At 39.8% G+C, this 20,380-nt stretch overlaps 1 protein-coding gene across 2 annotated transcripts in view; it reads left to right on the plus strand.

Moving 5' to 3' along the window:
• The window catches only part of ASB4 (ankyrin repeat and SOCS box containing 4), an 88,053-nt gene that overhangs the window by 1,411 nt on the left and 66,262 nt on the right, over nt 1-20,380 (plus strand). The window contains exons 1-2 of one of the 2 annotated variants that reach the window (XM_041727979.1): nt 8,811-9,827; nt 10,311-10,483. In XM_041727979.1, coding sequence (XP_041583913.1) covers nt 10,432-10,483 — 52 coding nt within the window. In that variant the 5' untranslated portion in view covers nt 8,811-9,827; nt 10,311-10,431. Of the gene's footprint in view, nt 1-8,810; nt 9,828-10,310; nt 10,484-20,380 lie in introns of those variants that run through there. The other variant, XM_041727978.1, reaches the window with a different exon arrangement.

Here is a 20,380-nt window from a genome sequence, read left to right on the forward strand (position 1 = left end):
CCGATGTGGGATTCGATCCCGGGTCTCCAGGATCGCGCCCTGGGCCAAAGGCAAGCGCCAAACCATTGCGCCACCCAGGGATCCCAGTTTATTGTAGTCTTACTGTTAGAAGTATTTGACCACTTCAAGTGGGATGTGGATACATCACCACCATTTAGGTTACTTTACCCTTCCTTTTATAATATAGTTGTCCTAAAATATTACTTCCATATACGTTGAGAACTGTATCAGGCATTGTTATAATTTTTTACTTTTAACTGTTAAACACAATTTTTAAAGGTTTTATTTATTTATGAGAGACACAGAGAGAGAGGTACAAAGACACGGGCAGAGGGAGATTGTCCTCCGTGGGGAGCCTAATGTGGGACTCAATCCCAGGAGTCTGGGATCACGCCCTGAGCCAAAGGCAGATGCTCAACCACTGAGCCACCCAGGCATCCCTTAAACACATTTTTTTTTAAAAAATTGCAAGGAAAAACTCCTTTGGACTTACCAATATTTTTACCCTTTACATTGTTCTTTCTTCATTTCTGATGTTCTTAGTTTTCCTCTGTGTGAAGTGTTTCCTTCAGGTATGCTTTTATTTTGTTGATGACAAATTCTCTTAGCCTTTGTTTTTAATGTTGAATATACTGATTTTTCTTATTTCTGAAGCATATTTTTACTGGCTATAGAACTTTGGGTTGACACTTCTTTCAGCACTTGCAAAATTTTGTACCAATTTCTCTGACCTCCATGATTTCTAATTAGTAACTAGCTAATATTTGAATCATTATTCCTCTGTAGGTAATATAATAGGGTTTTTTTTTTCTTCCTGCTTTTAAAAGTTTTTCTCCTGTCTTCAGTTTTCAGAATTTAGGCTATGATATATTTAGGTATGAATTGCTTTTGTTTGTGGTTCACTCAGCTTTTTGAGTCTGTAGATTTATATCTTTCATCAAGTGTGGGCAGTTTTTAGCCATTTTCTTTAAATATACTTTTTAGTCCTTTGTTTTGTTTTGTTTTGTTTTTTTGTTTTTGTTTTTGTTTTCCTCCTGGAACTTTGATGACATGAATGTTAAATTTCTTGTTAGTATCACATAGGTCCCTAGGGCTCAATTTATTTTTAAAAATTCTTTCTTTCTCTCCTTCTCCTTCTCCTTCTCCTTCTCCTTCTCCTTCCTTCTCCTTTGTTTGAATAATTTGTTGACTTACCTTAGATTTCACTAATTCTTTCCTTGGAATTTCCATTCTGTTACTGAACCCATCCACTGAAGTTTTTTTATGTAGACTCTTGTATTTTTCAGGTCTAGAATTTTCTTTTTTATTTTTTTATTTTTTTTTAAATTTTATTTTATTTATTTATGATAGGCACACAGTGAGAGAGAGAGAGAGGCAGAGACACAGGCAGAGGGAGAAGCAGGCTCCATGCACCGGGAGCCTGACGTGGGATTCGATCCTGAGTCTCCAGGATCGCGCCCTGGGCCAAAGGCAGGCGCCAAACCGCTGTGCCACCCAGGGATCCCAGGTCTAGAATTTTCATTTAGTTTTTCTTTACATCTAATTCTTTGATATTTTCTATTTTTTATTTGTTCCAAAGTGTTCATAATTGCTTGTTTAAGCATTTTTGTCAGCTTCTTGAAAATCTTATTTAAACCATTCAAACATCTGTGTCATCTAGGTTTTGTCAACTGTTACTTGTCTTTTCTCATTTGAGTCTACATTTTCTTGGTTCTTCATAAGACAAAATTCTGTACTGTATCTTGGACATTTTGAGAGTTGTGTTATAACACCTTAGTTCATATAAAATCTTTTTTAGCAACCTGGTTAGGTTCATGATTCATATTTTGGTGCTCCTTTCTGTGTGCACACGTTCAAATTTCAGTTTAGTTTGTCAAGCCTCTGCCATGCTATTCTGATCTGCTCTGCCTCTGTTACTCAGATGACAACACTGCATGCCACAGTCTCTCAGCACTATCTGTGTAGGTGAAGGGGCACTACCTCTCTCTTGCATGGCAGAGTTTGGAAGATAAGGTTTTACTTTCTGACTCATGTGGGGATGGTTCCCTCCCAGTAACTGAAGTGGGATTATAAGTCATAGTTCTCTCTGGGCAAGGAGGACTTTCTTGTTAGTTGAAAGAGTCAAAGTCAGTTATGCTCCAAGACTCTGCAGGGAAGAGCATTACTTGTTGCTGAAAAGAGTATGTGGAGGTCAGAGTTCTGCCCATAGTTTCTCTGGGGAGAGACAACTCCTCATGACAGAGGGAAGGGCAAAAAACAGCACTGCTCATTGACCCTGGATTGTGGTGTCCATCGTGGTGGGAGAGGCATGTGGTGTTTCTCCTGCTGTTTACCTCAGGAACAGGGAGATGTGGTTAAAGTGTTTCTGTCTTGTTGGATCACCCTTTTCCTGATCCTCTGGCTAGAGAAAGCTGACTTTTCTTGGTGATATTTTCTGTCTGTGACTCTTGGTGTTTCTAGATTATAAGCATTCAGACTGTGGTATTTATGAGACAAGAAAAAACTCAGGGAACTCACTGTCAGCTTGTTCCTTAAGTCCCAAGGTCCTTTACCATTCCACCTTATTTTCTTCTCCCTTCAGATAGTTCTGTGTCTTACATTAGTTTTCTAAGATTTTTTTTAGACTTTTTATTTATTTATTCAGAGAGAGAGAGAGAGAGAGACAGAGAGAGAGAGAGGCAGAGACACAGGCAGAGGGAGAAGCAGGCTCCATGCCGGAAGCCTGACGTGGGACTTGATCCCAGGTCTCCAGGTTCACACCCTGGGTTGCAGGTGGCACTAAACCGCTGTGCCACCAGGGCTGCCCAGTTTTCTGAGATTTTTTTATTGTGATTACTGGAAAGAATAAAATGGATGTGTTTCCTCCATTTCATCTGGAACCAGCAGGCTCCAGAGAAGCACTCTTGTTAGTAGCTTGTGTATTAGCTTATTTATATTTTAGCAGTTTTTATCCCATATTTAATTCTGTATGTTCTCTTAAAATCTTCCTAGTATTCCTCCAAGATTATCCATTCATGTTTTGCTCTATGGTAATAGATTTTTAAATCACACCTTTTTTCTGTTATTTCTAGATATTCACTGTGGAAGATAGAGGTTTCCACATGGGATCAGCCTGTCGTCTAGAACCAGAATATATAAAACATTTATTTCTGTGAATTTATGTTCTCATTTAACAGATCATGCTTACTGAGAATAACAAAATTCTATGCAGGGCAGCCCAGTGGCTCGATGGTTTAGCGTGCCTTCAGTCTGGAGCTTGATCCTGGAGACCTGGGATCGAGTCGCACGTTAGGCTCCCTGCATGGAGCCTGCTTCTCTCTCTGCCTGTGTCTCTGTGCCTCTCTCTCTCTCTCTCTCTCATGAACAAATAAATAAAATCTTTTTAAAAAATTCTATGCAAAGAAACATAAACTTTAGCAAAAACATATGCATCAATTAATAAAGTATTTAAATATTAAAATTGGGATTACGCTGGATTTACATATATAAATAAATACCACAGAGACACGCTGAGCTGTTGCATTGAGCTGCTTCTGAGAAATCAGACAACTATTGATTGGGGATATTGGGGATCATTGCTACAGTTGATTCCATGGCAACAGTTGAGATAAAAAGCAAATAAAAAGGGGAAAGAGACAGAATTTAGGTGGGAATCCCAAGGGAAATCCAGAGAAAAGTAAAAGGAGGGTCTCAGGGTGACTTCTAAAAAGATTTGTCAGAGGTTTAAGGGGGAAGATTAGAAGATTGGTGAGATTCATAAAACTACTTATAGAAAAAATAGTACCATTTGAAAAGCAACCATAGATTGATAGAAGTTGTGTTTAATTTAATCACCCATTATAATAATTGCTGTTACTTACTATTTTATCACTGAAATTAACATGGACAGCTTGAGAAACAAAAGAAAATGATGACAGTTGTGGGCATGTAAGAATTTTAATTAAAGTAGAAAGATGTCCAATTGCATTAGGAAGCTTAAACAAATTATTTTATCTGATGAGTGAGCATTTAAGACAGATAAAAATTTTGCAACTTAGTGAAAAGAAATAATTGACAGGCTTTTAACATATTTGTAAAAATGTTTTATTTACTTACTTTTTCATGGCAGTTCAATCCTTCATACAATTGAGAGTATGAATTTAGAGATTGTCTGTTAAATCTTTTTGAGTAAATTGAAAGCTAACACAAAGCCTATACCAGAAAATGAAGTTTAATTACCTTAAAAATTCTGGATTATATTATTTGAACATAAATGCATTTATATAATTTTTAAGTAATTACAATAACATTAGTAATGAATAATAAAGCATTACTAGAGATTCTGTTAGACTTAGATTAATAAATGAATTAAAATTATAATTAGCAGCTTGTGAGCAAATGGTGCTTGAAAACAACAAATGCAATAGTGCTTGAAAACAATGCCTTAAATATCTCCCATATTTTGTAATTATTAATTAGCAAACTACTCTTTTACAGATTGGATCAAGGAAAGCTTCAATGCAGCTAATGAAATTATCATAAATTTGAAATTAGTCTGGCCTGAATTATATTCTGTTGTAAAGCTAAAAGCTTGATTTACATTTTAAAATTTAAATGCTTTTCATTTTCTTTCTCTGAAACCTTTCCTCAAGTCTGACTATTTTGTTAATAGTCAACCTTTCTCTCCATGAAACACATCAATGGTAAATTGAATGAAATCAGGATTCTTTTCAAGTCTTTGAGAATTCATTTAAATGACTGGTACAGGAGTTCTATGCACGAACTTTGAAGACATTTTATGTTAGCAATCTTGACTTATAATGATCTCAATTTATACAAACTGGGGAAAGGCAAGAAGTTTTATATTTTTTCAATGATACGTTATTTCTCTCAATACTAAACTCTAAATCAAATCTTAAAAGGACATCTAACAAAATCTTTAGTCCACTTGATGGCTGAATGCATGTTGCCTTTAGGAGTACTGCTATTTTCCATGTTTTCTGTTATGCTAGGAGATTAAATGACACCTTTAGGAGAATCAGAAAAAACATTAATTCTTATATGTCAGTTGTATCTCAACAAAGCTGAGTGGAAAAGTTAATAGGAGGTGGGAAGATATTTGAAAATACAGAAGTTTATTCTTATTTATTCATTTCAAATGTGATTTCATGCCTAATATTCCAACACAGAGAACCATTATTATTAGAGCCATATTTTATTCTGGGAATACCCAGGTCACAGCAAGGTACAACTGGTGGGGGAGGGCACTATTTACAATGAATACAGTATCAATGCCCCTGGAGGCTCTGGCCTAAGTGCTTGCTCCTGGCCTAGCTACTGAGATGTCGAATATCAACTTAATGTTATCAGTCTAGTTAGGGAAAACAGATACATGAAAATACAATTTTTTATGGGATTTATTTATTTATTTATTTATTTAATGTGATTTAAAACGCAACAATGAGATACGTTCAAAATACTCTGGTAGTGCAAAAGAGGAATTTACAAACTTAAAAGAGTCACAGAAGACTCAGACCAGCAGCTTTGTCTGCTTACAAACAAATATCAACTGAGGGCAAGTCTTCACAGTTAGAATAGTGCAGCTTAATTATAATAATGAGCTTCTGTTTATTGAACTCTTACCACGTACTAGGCTCCAGGCCAAGTAGTTAATGTGCCCGGCTTTTTATATAATTTACACAGCAATCTCATATAATAGGTATTTTTATCATCCCCATTTTTCTGATAAGGAATCTCAAGTCTTGAGAGGCAAAAAGGCAGTGAGTGAAGGCCACTCGGTTCTTCTAAAAGGTGTGCTGGGTGCTGGGTCTATCAGGTGATGGCACAAAGCAGGGGCCTCTTTTCACAAGTCATAGTATGAATGGTCCCTGGTCTCTGAATGGGGCTTTGCATTGAATATATTATGACCAGGTTCAGGGGTGTGGATTACTAAAGGATTTTCTTTTTCTTTTTCTTCTTCTTCTCCTTCTCCTTTTCTCCTTTTCTCTTCTTTCACCTTCTCCTTTTCTCCTTCTCCTTCTCCTTCTCCTTCTCCTTCTCCTTCTTCTCCGTCTTCTTCTCTTTAGGAGACTAGAAAGATACAGGAGAAATAAGATCTAGTCCTGAGGAGAGCATCTTAGTGGAATGGCTTTTGTGGCAACAGTATAACTTAATTGCTACACATGTTTGTGGATTCAAATCCTGCCTCTATCAATAAGCTTGTGTGACCTTCGGAAAATTATTAAACCTTTCAACCCTTATTTCTTTTCAGGAACAATAAATGAATTATTCTTTTAATTATTCTTTTATTAGTAAGTGCTAAATAAATGTTAAAAGTCTTACTATTGACCTCAGAGAGTGGGGGTAGGATGGGCTTGGGGGCGAGGGTCACGAATCCTTAGAAATATTATGTAAAATTGTGTCTGGAAACATCGAACTATACAGAAGATGAGAGCTTATATCTACACATAAGGGTGCAAAAATATCATATTATTTATTAAACTTTAAATCAAATTAAACTTGACCTCAAGTGCCTGTTCTGCCTTGGACAGCAGGAGATCCAAGCGTGGTCATTACGGACACTTTGCCAGCCCCATCTTTGGGCACTGTACAAATAATCCTGAACTTTTCAGGAGGCCTCCTGTGAATGGATTGGCAGGTTGTGCTCTCTACAACCTCGGGGCACCATTCACATCTCAAGAGGCTTGACCACATTCTTGGAACAGGAGGGAGGGAAAAATAGAGCATGAAACAACCCACCAATTAACATTTCAATAAATTATCCAGCCACATGCATTTTTTTTTTTTGAGGGGGAGAGTCCATACCTTTCATTAGATTCTCAAAGCAGAGAGGGAGTCTGATTTGATCCAGCAAAAGAGATTGGTGTCAAACCTCTGTGCTCCACAAAGCAGGAAAACATCACATTTGCATTGATTATAGACCCTTTTCATAGTGCTGACACATCTATGAGCTTTGAGTGGCCTCATTATTTTTTTATTAAATTGGGTCAGGGTGGGGCCCCCCATTCAACCTAAATGCAGATGGGGTCATTGTGACTGAACAGCAAATACACAATAGGTAATAAATTCTGGGAAATGAAATCTGTCATCGGACCACTCTTTCACACAACAAAAAAACGAGATGGGGTATAACATTGGGACTTGAGGCAAAAAAAGTCTCAAAGATAAAGAGGCAGAATTGCATTCACTGAGTTATAAAGCATTTGAGGGGCCTCTTCTTTGGATAGAACAGGAAAGGGTCAGTATTGATTCAGAAAAAGTATATAAAACTACTGAAGAGAAAACTATGTATGTAATGGAGGCAGCCTGCATAATACACAATGGTTTTGAAAACAAATGTGGACACCTGAATGGTAGCATCATTATCAGCCTCATCTTCAAATAGAGGGAGAGGGAAAGTGCTTTCAGGAGAGCAATAGGAAAAACACTCGGGTTAATGAAGAAAGCCTGCAGTAAGTCATATCTGTCATGTTAAGTGCTCATTACAGTAATTATTTTTACTGGGATTTAATTTTTATAAAATTCAGTTGATTAGACCTAGATCTGTGATTAATCCTTTGAGTATGGCTAAACTCAAGTGGGTACTAACAAACAATAATCGAATTGTCCGAGTCCCATTTTTAGAATTGTTCTTGCACAGCATTGCATTCACTTTCTACATCCCATTGCCTTTGGATGAATCTGGACATCCTTGTTTCATGACAGTTCAATTTAGTCTTTTGTCACTTTGATTACAGTGTTCTTTAATAATTAAAAAAAAAAGCGATGCTCTCAGGGTTTTTGACATATAATACCATTATGCTTTCCATTTCTTTATCATCAGAAAAAAATAACCCATCCAGAGAGGTAGCTGAAGATTTTTCACTAGTGTGTGGGCAGCATGGTGCAATGCAATGGACATGAAATTTGAGTTGGGCAGATTAAAGTCATGACCTGTCTCTTCATCTGTTAAGTGGGAATATGGTACCTACATTATAGTGCCATAGATAATCTAAGCAAAATGTCTGGCTCAGTGTCAGGAAATGATTGATACTGCATAAATAGTGGTTTTCTTCCTTCAAAGTAAAAGTTCTAAATGACTGATAATCTTGTGAGTTCTGGAACAATGAAATGTTTGACCTGGAAAGGCTGTCAGTACAAACTCATTTTACAGATGAGGAAACTGTAAAGTGAAAAAGGAAACAAGTGAAAAAATTTGCTCGAGGTGAAATATCTAGTTTTCTCATCAAATAAGTATTTGTTGGATGAAGAAATAACATTACATCATCACCAGATACCAATTTCCTATAGGTTGAGTAGTTATCTATCTCTTAGAAGCATGGTTTATGACACGTGACAATGTGAAATGTAAAATGTGAAAAAGGAGAAAAGTTGTATGACTTCCTCCTCCTAACCTGATTTTTCATTGAAAAATATGTATTAATTGCACTTCATGCTTGACCAATTTAACTTGTTTATTGAGTTAAGAATGGCATGGATTTATTGTTCTAAGCAATTATCTGCTTATGCCTTTATAATTATTCTATATTACATATGAAAGAAAGAAAAGGACCAAGTCACACTTGGCAATTATGAGAAACAGTAAGGCATTTAATTGCCATTCCCATGTTCATTCAAAAGAAAATAGAATATTTGGAAATAAATTCAACAGGATACAATATGGTTCATTTGGCTCATTTCTGATGTTCAGAATTTAGTAAATTTTATTGTCCACTATATCAGTCTTACCAGATCTATATACAAAACATACAAAAATGGTGGATTTCCATATAAAAGAAGAAGGCATTATGATGTATGAATTTTAAAATAGTGGTTTCCTAGAAATTGCACTGTGGCAGTCCTGCCTTCCTGGGGTTATTCAGCAGCACTTCAGCTTATATAATTACCACACCAGCTTCCCTTATGGAGCCCATGAGGCACCCAGGTTTGTCACCATGACAACAGATTCTGAATCAGAGTAGCCCCATCCTAATACTGTGCACAGAGGCTCTTCTTGGAAAAAAGTTGTTGTTTTTTTTAAATTTTAATCTTGACCATATTTCCCCCAAATTACAGGTATACAATTTCTAACTATTTGTTCTAGTTCCCTTATAAGTGTAATCTGACCACTGAAAACCTGGGTGCACACAATTTCTTGAATAGCAAAAGCAATATAATGCAAACATTTAAATACAGATTGCTTGTTCATTCTGGGCACCATTTTGAAAAGAAGAAGAAGAAAATCACATTTCAGAATAAAAACACCTGAAGAAATAGCTATGGGAGGAAATCAACTCTCTTTGATCTTTATGCTGCAAGAAAAGAGCTCTTTTACACTTTTTAAAAGACTCTTACAATGCACAGATCTAAGCAAATAAAATACAATTTCCCATTAAATTTTTTTTTAAATGAACAAATGTGTTGCCGGGGCCACATTTATAAACCTTGTGCAATAAAATTCTCTTTTTGTCTATAAAGCAGAGAGAACACCATTTGCTCAAGACTCCTTGTCTCCCTATTGTGCCCCCTGGCACGGCTGGGAGGCCGGTAAGCCCTGTGGCCGCTGCGTGGTGGCCCCTTTCTCATTTCCTGTTTGCTGTTTGGACATGCCTTGCAGCTGTGGTGGCTGCATGTTAGAAGGAAGGCTGATAATGCTTGCTGTTACATAATAACACTTATCAAAACATTGCCCATCCATGAACTCATCTGAAACTAAGGTTAGGCTTTTCTTTTTTCTTTCCATTAGGAAAGATATTTCCATGTTTTATTTGAAATTCTTTCGAATCTCTCACTGCCCAAGAGAAAGAAAAGTCATACAAGAACTCATGGCATAGTATCCTGTTTGCAAAGTAAGCTCAACTTCTTGTTTTCTTTTAGATCCTTAAAGTCAACTCCTATGTTATGTCCCATTTCCATTTCTAACTTTCCTAGGTACCAGAGTGATTTCATTCTTGATGACCTCTTCAGAACGTCTCCCTTTTTTCTTTACCCTCTGGCTCGGCCCCATGTTCTTTTCCTATCTCTTTTCTGTGGGCTCCCTCATCTGCCAAACTATGTGGATTCCAGTTCATGCCTTTCTAACTAAGGAAATGAGAGGAAGGTCAGGAGTAGTTGGGTCAATGACCTTTAACACCGCTGAGCAGCACCCCCTCCATTTTTTTCAGGCTCCAGTATATATAAAATGAAGAAATGTCAAAGTTGTGTTGTACTGTACTTACAATGTTTCTTAACATTTTAAGTGCATCTAACCACATCTGGAAATAGAAACAACTGTCTAAATGTTGTCTCTTGATGAATCTGGAGTCCTGGCCCCATGCCCTCTTGTTTAATAGGTAAAGAATCCAACGTGCACTTCCCGAGTCCAGAGGACGGAGGTGGTAGCCACAGAGGAGTTGCTGCAGTGGACGCAAAGGTGGCAGGTTAACAACAGCTCGAATCTCTGGAATTTACCGTATGCCAAGGACAAATCTAATTTTATGCATGCTAACACATTATGTTTTCTCAGGTAGGTACTATTGTTATCCACATCTTTATACATAAAGAAACTAAGGCACAGACAGATTAGGTGACTCCCCCAGGGATGCCCAACTATCAGTGGTGTCCAGTCTGTGGTCTTAGGCACTGTGTGTCATTTGATCTCTTACTGGATGCTGAGCACAAAGCACAAGGACCGGAACCGGAGGGGGAGTGCCCTCAGGCTCACAGCGAAGAGTGGTGTGTGTATGTGTGTGCATGTGTTTAGGGGAGACTTACACTACCAGTAGTAAAGGTGGGCAGAGCCACAGCAACACGGGTCATTTTGATTCTCCTCCCACCCAGTGGTTGTGCCCGGGGCTGCGGGAATTGGGCACACAAGGCTGATATCTGTGCTCATATTGTCTCCGTGTAGGCCATAAGATGCGTCCAAATCACAATGGAAAGTGTCATTTTTCAGTGCCGCGTGGAATCAGATCCAGCTTCAGGGGCACGTGACTTGGGTAGTCGCTCAGGACCCTGTGGTCTGAATGACCCAGCACTTGGGTTAATGCTCTATTGTCACCATCTTGAAAGTCTTATTACTTTTTGAACAAAAGCTCCTGCGTTTGTTTTGCAGTCAGCCCTGCAAATTACGTAGCTGGTCTTTATGTGGAAATCCTGAGCAATCTGGAGAAGTTTGCAGCCCCAGTCTACCAGGGGAGAGAAGATTCTATTTCCCTGTGATTCCTCTGGAACTGCAGTGCTATAAATCTGCAGTTGCCTGTTAGTGGATTTACATTTTACTGCAATGTAATACTTTTCCTCACAGGGGAAAGCAGTCAGCTCTCACTAATAGGGGCTCTAATGATGCTCTGCCAAGGTCCACGTGCATAGCCTGGAGCAAAAAGGCCCAGGACAGGTCCCCAATTCAACAGCAGGGGTTAACTACAACGGAGCCTCTTTGCAGAATGATAAAACACTGTTAATCTCAGCTAGATTCCTGGCTGGCCCCAAGGAGTGCCCCTGCAGAGCAACAGAGGTATAGAGATAAAATTCCAGCTCGGGTCCTCCTGGAAATTTGTATTTGCCATCCCATGACGTTTGCATAATTTCAGCAGGCTATAGTCAAGTCGAGACTCGCCAAAACTTGTAGAGAAAAATCAGACTGCCTCAGCACAAGGAAGCCAATCTGATAAGTCCTCTATCTGGTGTCTCAATGTTCGAGCAGTTTGGCACTAGAATCAACGATGGCTCGCCAATGGTGAGTTTCCATGGAATCGGTTGCAACGAGGCCTTTTCTGAAGCGAAGGGTAGTGAGCTGATTTTTCTCCACCAGGACAGTAATGATACCAGTGAGCAGAAACTATAAGGGAGAAACAGCCCACTTCTCAAAGAAGACAAAAAGGGAATTTTGTGCATCTATCGTTCAGAGGAGCCCAAGTCCTCATATTCAAGATCTGTGGGGCCTCGCTGAATTAATAATGACGGCCAACATCTTCCAGCGTTTACTATGCCCCAGACACCCTTGTAAGGGTTTTGCATATGTCAACCCAGTTAATCCTCACAACCAGCCAATGAGATAGGTATTATTATCATCTCTATTTTAGAGGTGAAGGACCCGAGGCACAGAGAGGGTATGCAGTTAAGTCAGGAGAGCAGCTGCATGGCCGGCCACAGGAGCTACAGGTTCACCCCGGACAATGACAGGCAGTGAGGAGTTCCCGGTGGGGCCCGGCTGTGTGTGCAGCTGCTGAGTCTGCGTCCCGTTTGTCCTCACAATAAACCCCCATTAACGAGGGAGGCACAATTGGTCTCCCTTGCTCTTGCAACCTGAAAGAGCCTATAGAATACAGATCCCATTGTGAATGCTTTTGTAATTTGGAGATTCTTTTTTTTTAATTTTTTTTTATATAAACGGAATAATCAGCCCCTTAATGTATCCATAGGGAATTCAGGAAAGGGAAGAAGAAGCGGCTCCTGTTTTTGAGGCATTTGCAATCATTGTTGGAGAGACAGAGCCAACAGATGGGGAACAATAGTGAGGGACTCTAGGGCTGGTGTAAGCAAATGCTGGGCTGTGGTCTTTGCCCATGAATGGTGTGGGAAATCAGAGAGGGAAGGGTATTTACTCACTGGCTATGGAGTTACCCGGGTGGGGGTGTGGGGGTGGAAAGAAGAAACTGGGAAGCTTTCGGCACATTGGTTAATCTTTAGACTTCGCCTTCCTCAACTCTGAAATAAAGCCATAAATTATCCCAAAGACTCCTTCCAGCTTTAACATTCAATGAATCCTGACCTTTTCTGTAAAGCTGGATTTTTATGTGTGGTATTTGCTAAGAGTCAAGACACACCCATGATTGTTATGGCCCAGACCGAATATCACATAGTCAGGTTGATACACTTTCCTGACCTCACGTTAGCTCCCAAGAGACTAAATGTCCTGAACTTTAGCCTTAGCTTTTCCTGACTGTTCACTTTAATGATTTCCCCAGCCATTTTTATATATTTTTTCTTGGCTGTTTGCACTTTTTTTTCCTGCCAAAATGTAAAAGTAGGATATATATAGATGGTAGTACTTGATCATAACTTGCATGTCTTAAATTTTAAAGAAATAAAATTTACCAAATGGGATATGCTCAATTTCATTTAAATGTTTTTCTTGTGTCTTTATTGTTTTTGTATTTTTTTTAAAATTCTAAGTTATTCTAGGCCCAATTACTGGTTATGATTGCTTAACACACAGTTGCAAATTGATAAGGATTTTTATTTTTTTAAGATTTTATTTATTTATTCATGAGAGACACAGAGAGAGGCAGAAACTTAGGCAGAGGGAGAAGCAGGCTCCCTGAGGTGAGCCCAATGCGGAACTCGATCCCGGGACCCTGGGATCACAACCTGAGCCGAAGGCAGAGGCTCAACCACTGAGCCCCCCAGGCATCCTTCTTTGATAAAGATTTTTAAACAAATTTTTAAAATTTGTTTCTAAATCATTATGCCTGCCATGTTTTCAATAGTAAAATGCTTTTTTTTTTTTTCAAAGAGAAATGTGGTTAAAAGAAAAAATGATCTGATGTTCCTGCTCATTGAAGTATACAAACAATAATCAAGGAAAAGAGACTTAAGAAGTATTTATGCAGTATGACCCTAACCTGACAAATATCTATAGAGCCCTTAACCAGCCATTTCTTAAGTGTGTTCCCCCAGCCAGCAGCATTGGCATTGAACAAATTCTCAGATCTCACCCAGCTTAACTTTGAGAGGGGGGCACCTGTCTGTGACATAACAAGCCTTCCAGATGATTCCAAAATATCTTAAAGTTTGAGAACCATTATCATAATCCAGGTGCAAAGAAATAGATCGTAAATTATATTTAATGACTATCTTTCCTTAATAGTCCCTCCCCATACCCAGCTGAAAATGGAATTTGGAAGTAAAATCACAACCTGGAGTATTGGCCTCAGTGATTCCCACTACAGGTTGACTTTCACATCGACTGTTCTATATGCACTCAAGTCCTTCTATATTTATAGACCCAAGTCATGTTTCCAGTGTTATCTTCTCCTGTTCATATTTTACTTATTGCGGTAAAATTGGATTACCATTCTCATCCCCCATACCCTCACTCTTTGCATGAGGGACAACTGACCTAAGTTAAGACCAGGAAGGGCCTTTGGTAAATGGGGATACAGGGGAGAGTATGTTCCCGGATGGTGCCATGGCGTAATCAAATGTATCAGAGTCACCCGAGCTTCTGGGTGTCTATTGAAATCTTATGCCAGATACCATTTCCTTTCTGAAATCTTTCTCGATCCTTCAACTGGAAGGTGCAATCTCTCCCTGTATAATATTCCAACCCCTCCCCTCCTGTGTTGGGTATTTCTTTCACAGTACATCCTTTTCTGCCTTCTTGTGTAGCCAGTATTGTCTGATTTCTTTGGACCAGAAGTTCTTGAGATGGGGGCTGCTCCCTACTCATCTTTCTGCCACGCCTAACACAGTGTCAGACGCGATGAGAACTCCATCAATTGTTGTTGCACTGTGGAATGCAGTGACAGGGCTGCCAGGCAGGCCCAGAGAGTCATCGGGTAGCTTTCGGCCAAGGCTATTAGCTGTTCTGAGTTAGGTGTGCATTGCACACTTGCCCCAAAATATTCCCTTGCAGGTAACTGACATTCATCCTTTTTTAAGATTTATAGAAAGCTTACATCCTATGTTTAAAATACAAAATCCACCTAGGAGGGATCAAGAAATAGAAGGAAGATCTCGAGGACAAGCCTCGCTCTTTTACCCCCTGGAGCTATCAAGGGGCAGCGTGCAGACACTAGAAAGGACCGGGGCTGGGAAACAGGAACAAATCTTTGATTTCACAGTCTTGCCCGCGGCCTTGACTGACAGTAGCCGCTGCTTTAGCTTCCATCTGTGGCTTCACGCCTTTTTAGAAGAGACTCCGGAAATCTCACTCTGGTCTTACAGGGAATATTTTCAGCCTAAGAGGAAAATTGTGAGCATGAGAAGCAAGCTCGTCTTGCTTTCCCACACCCAAAGACAGAGACTCATAAAACAATAACGGTCTGGAAAGAATCTGAAGACACACGGTACAAAACGCATTTGGTTTATTATTTTAAGTGCTCTTAATACCACTTGCAGTGCAAGCAAACAAGAAACGGGCAACCCCCGCACCCTCCTTCCCTCCTTCCCGCCTCCAAACACTGATTTCTGTATTTGTTAGCCACTCATGTCCTGAAATTCATCTACAACATCATAAACCCGTGGCAAATTCTGAACAGAGAAATTCATTGTTAGGAAAATATGATAAGGAAAGATACGGTTTCTGTGGATAAAACCCCCCAAGTTTTAATCTATATTTGCAATTTCATCTAGATCACGTTTTATCTGCATTGGCTCAGATCCCCCCCCCCCCCCCCCAGCTGGTCTAGCGGGCTCATTTGCCGAGGAACACTGCCATCATGCGGCCGGACGTGTTATAGCAGCTCATGAAGGCCGGCCAGCAGCATGGTTTTAATTTGGAGGCTCTCCCCAGAGAAATGTTTGCGGCTTTAAAATGTGCTTTGTTGTTTGAAGCCAGATTTGTTGATTCATTTCTAAAGTAGCACCGTTACGATGTTTGCCAAAGGGTGAACTCGGTGTCAGTTTTTGAGTCCCCCAAGTGAATAGCGACCACATTAAAAATATCACATATAGGAAAGAATGAGGGCTTCCTGCTTATTTTATGAATCTGTAAAGTTTTCATAAATGTGTTTACTTGAAAGACAGCAGGATACCTTTATCAGGGAAACTAGCGTGGCTGCCTGGTTTTTCTTCACAATGGTGAGTCTGCTTAGGGAGAGGGAGCTGTAGGGAACTGTAGGGAGGCAGCATCGTGGGGTTCAGAAACTAGGCGGGAGCTTCCAGTTTGCCACTAATTAACTATGTAATCCCGAGCAAGTCCCATAAGCTGTCTGGCTTCACGACTTTCTTAAAAAGGGGGTAGGTCTGATACCCTTAAGTCCAAATTGCTTTTCCCATTTATGATTCTGTGATTGTAACCTGACAAGTAAACTCATCCTTTTAAAAGCAAGAATGTTGTTTTTCTTTCCCTGTGATTTTCCTGTAAATATGCTCTTCCTTCCTCACCACCCCCCTCCTCCAGCCCGAACTGAAGCTTTGTCTGCATGAGTCATCACGCAAAATTCTCTCTCTGCAAGAGCCCAGAGATTATGTGTTGTGCTCAGCAGCCCTCCAGCGCAAACGGCCTTCCTGCGCTCTGTGGGCATTCACAGGTTAGGTTATCTCCACAGATGGAAAATAAAGTTGATGAATCTTTAAAACCGGGAAACAGCTTACCGGCTTCTGAGTGCTGTAGGTCTTAAAAAACGTTCCAGAATGTTAGGAAAGACAATTCAGAACAGTCTGATGTCTTTAACACCTGCAAGGGAAGGGCAATTTTCCTCCCTGACTATACCTCCTGCTTTATAAATTTGTCAAAAGTAAAAAGAGGATGCAGGTACTGCTTGGAGCACAATCGTGAGGTTAATGTTCTGATGAGACAAAATGATGGTAAATTATTCCCCGGAGTTGATTTTGTGACGTGAGTGTAACGGGGTGAGGGATAGAAATACAAGCTGGTGTTGATGTTTAAACTGTGCCAGAAGGACAAGTAAATGCAGGGCAGTTGCTAGGAGACCTGGAGCCCAGAGCCAATGCCCCTGCTGTGTGCACAGGATGTTTTATCTCAAGAAACCTTGTCTTTCACAGTCAACGATGACATTAAATGTATAGTCTGTCAAAATTCAGGTGGACCAGTGCTTGGTTATTACTCGTGTCCATCCAGCCATCCTACCATCTGCCACCCATTCAGGGAGCAAATGAAAGAGAGCAATGTAACGTCGTGCCAGTGACCAAGAGGCTCCAGGAGAGCTCAGTGATTCACTACAAATTCAGCTTAAATACTCTTACATGAAAGACAGCTGGTTTGACCGCTGATACTCGTGTTAAGAAGTGTGAAGTAGTGGCACAAGAATTGCTCCAGCATTCCACAGTGAGGGGTGCCAGGCCACAAATAGAGTTCTAAGCGAAGATGTGTTGGAGCAGGACTTAGGACCCTGTTGTTTACAAAGCAATCCTTTCAGCCAGTTGTGGGATTTCTTAAAAATAGATCTTATGCTAAACACACACTTCTGGTTTGCAATTACCACCCGGAGCTCAGTGGTGCAGGACTTTAGAACTGGCGGGGCTTTGAGAGTTCTTCTGGCGCCCCCTACTGGTCGAAGGCGGAACCTGAGCCTGTCCGTGGCCCCAGGTTCACGCCAAAAATTTTCTTTTTCTTCTTCTTCTTCTTCTTCTTCTTCTTCTTCTTCTTCTTCTTCTTCTTCTTCTTCTTCTTCTTCTTCTTCTTCTTCTTCTTCTTCTTCTTCTTCTTCTTCTTCTTCTTCTTCTTCTTCTTCTTCTTCTTCTTCTTCTTCTTCTTCTTCTTCTTCTTCTTCTTCTTCTTCTTTTCTTCTTCTTCTTCTTCTTCTTCTTCTTCTTCTTCTTCTTCTTCTCCTCTTCTTCTTCTCTTCTTCTTCTTTTCTTCTTCTTCTTCTTCTTCTTCTTCTTCTTCTTCTTCTTCTTCTTCTTCTCTTCTTCTTCTCCTTCTGCATATTTTTTAAATTGGAGTTCGACTTGCCAACATATGGCATAACACCCAGTGCGCATCCTGTCAAGTGCCCCCCTCAATGCCCCTCACCCAGTCACCCCATCCCCCCCGCCCACCTCCCCTTGGAAAACACTGTCAAACTTCGCCTGTAGAGGAGACAGTCTATCCAATGAGAGAAAAAAACAAAAACAAAAACAAAAACGAAAGGCTGAGAAGTGGGTCTAGTAGGTCTTATTTTACTTAGAAGAAACTGAGTCACTAAGAGATATCGTGAATTATTCGAACACACAGCTAATTATCACCGGAGTTGGGGACTATCCAGGTTTCCTGTTTCTATTCTATGCTCTTTTACAGTAACAACATAGTCTTTCTCAGCAGGGTTGGAATGTTCTGTTATTCTAGTGATATGAAAGGCAGCAAAAGTAGTCCTGTAACTTTACAATGTGCAAAGCATGTACATTGTTTCACTTAATTCTCACAACCTTGGGAAATTATTCTCATGAAATAGTATGCTTAACACAGAGAATTGATCTGCATTGTTATAAAAGTATACTTCTAATTCGACTAGTTTTTAAAGATCTCTGTTATGATCTTATTGCCATGCTTTAGGATCAAGGGCGACAAAGTGGCCTTGGAAGATAGAGAATTGGAATCCTAATAAGGTTTGGAATTTGCTCCACTTCAGTATCGAATACCCACCCACAGATGAAATAAAATGTGCACTTTACGGGCTGTCTACGGAGAATATGAAATTATCAGTTATAAGCCATTTCTGAGAGCCTACTAGGTATCAGGCCAGACATACAGCAAATATGAAGATGCTGTTCTAGGCTAAACTTGGAGAGAATTCGATTGCACTTGGGTCCCAGAAATAGAAGAAATGAAATAAATGAGTATCCATCACTTACCCTTGTTAGCTTTCTTGAGCTTCAAAAATACCTAAAATCAGTGCAAGCACCTAAATAAAGCTGGTCCCTTAGAGCTACCTTCTTTTCCTTATCCCAGGATCTCCACATCTCCTGTGGCCTAGAAAGCTCTTTATCTAGATAGCAGCATGACTTGGACTCACATTCCCTTCAAGTTTTTGCTCAGGGAAAATGAGGATTTCTCCAATCATATATTTGAAACTGCAATGCTTTCTAGGGCCATAACGCCTTTCCAGGACCAGCCTGAGAGTAGAGGATGTTTTTCCTTATTTATTGGCCCAGAGGAAACACATCTTCTTCTAATTTGTACAAGAGTTACTTGTGGGTAGGCTATGCCCCTAGACCTTCCTGAGTTTATGTTTCTCAGTGGCATGTATTACCACCTGCCAAACTATCTGTTTTTTAAATTGTCTGATCTCCTACAGCATGTCTACTAGTAAACAAGCTCCATAAAGTAGGGATTTTTCTTCATGTTTCTACAATGTGGAGGAAAAGCACTAGTGGTAGCTAAGATGGACCACAGTGATTCTCACTTCCTGGTATTCATGCCTCTCTTTTATCCCCAACTCACAGGGACTCAGGGCTGCTCAGTGTGACCAATGGAACATGGTGGAAATGGTGGTGTTTCTCTTCCTAGATTAGGAATAAAAAGGCATTGCACCTCCCGACTTGCTCTCTTGGATTTTTCATTCCACAGAATGCCAGCTGCTGTATCATGAGGACATTCAAGTAGCACCATGGAGTACATGGACAGGAACCAAACTGTTGGCACCAACATGTTAGCCAAATGACCAAGCCATTTTAAAAGGGGATCTTCCAACTCCTAGCCTTTGAGTCTTTAAGCTAAAGCCTCAAATATCATGTAGCAGAGACAAGCCTTTCCCACTGAGTCCTGTCTGCATTCCTGACCCACAGAAACCATGAGAGATATTATTAGTGCTTTACGGCAATACATTTTGGGGTTATTTGTTATGTAGCAAGAGATAGCTAAAAAGTGTCTGGCCCGCAATAAGTTCCCAATAAATCTTCATTGAATTAAAGGATAAACGTAAGCAGATTGTTTTCCCAGGGTACTCAGTGATCATAATATCACGTCTGTTATTAACCTAAATGAAACTGTTGAAAAAGCCTTAGCTCTATATCCTCTTTGGTTTTGGAGTCTCAGGATGGGGGCTTGAGTCTTGGATCTGTGACTTATTTGCCATTTGACCTTGAATAATTCACTTCCAGTCTTTGGTTCTTGATTTTCATAATCTGTAATCTAGATATAACAATAACAGTTATAATTATGCTACTAACATAAACCACCAACTTGGAAGAGTCTTGTCGACCATGCAGACCCCTGGATCAGGGCTCTCCTAAAACCCATGCCACAGCTAGAATTGCCCATTATGTGAACAAATAAACCTTCTTTATTACCATTTAAGTCAGTTCCATTTGTTGGTGTCTCCTACACCCAAAAGCTCTTTATATAAAGCATTCACACTAACAGAGGTGAAAAATAGCCAACAAAACAAGATAACATGTAATGAATAAGATGATGCATGGTAGTCTCAAGGATAACAATTAAGAATAAAGCGATGTCACATCACCCAATCAACCATTTCTGTGAGTTGATGGCAAGGACATCCTAATTCACTTGCCTGGGAAAGTCAGGGATGCCCAGTGGGGATCTGTTTTCGTAGAAATTTCAGTTTCTGTAAGTATATTTTAGAAGTCCTGTCCTCAAATTTCTTCTCTGTGACTGCATTTGATAGGTAATGCTTAGTAGCATCAAATTCATGTTTAAATGCCATAAAGGAACAAGAAACCATTCGTGTTTCAGAAAGGATCTCCAAGTGGCCATATTGTGTTGTACACAGGCATCAAGAAAACAAGTAGCCAG

The sequence above is a fragment of the Vulpes lagopus genome, chromosome 13 (genome assembly GCF_018345385.1).
Source record: "Vulpes lagopus strain Blue_001 chromosome 13, ASM1834538v1, whole genome shotgun sequence".
In the NCBI taxonomy this organism is placed as follows: domain Eukaryota; kingdom Metazoa; phylum Chordata; class Mammalia; order Carnivora; family Canidae; genus Vulpes; species Vulpes lagopus.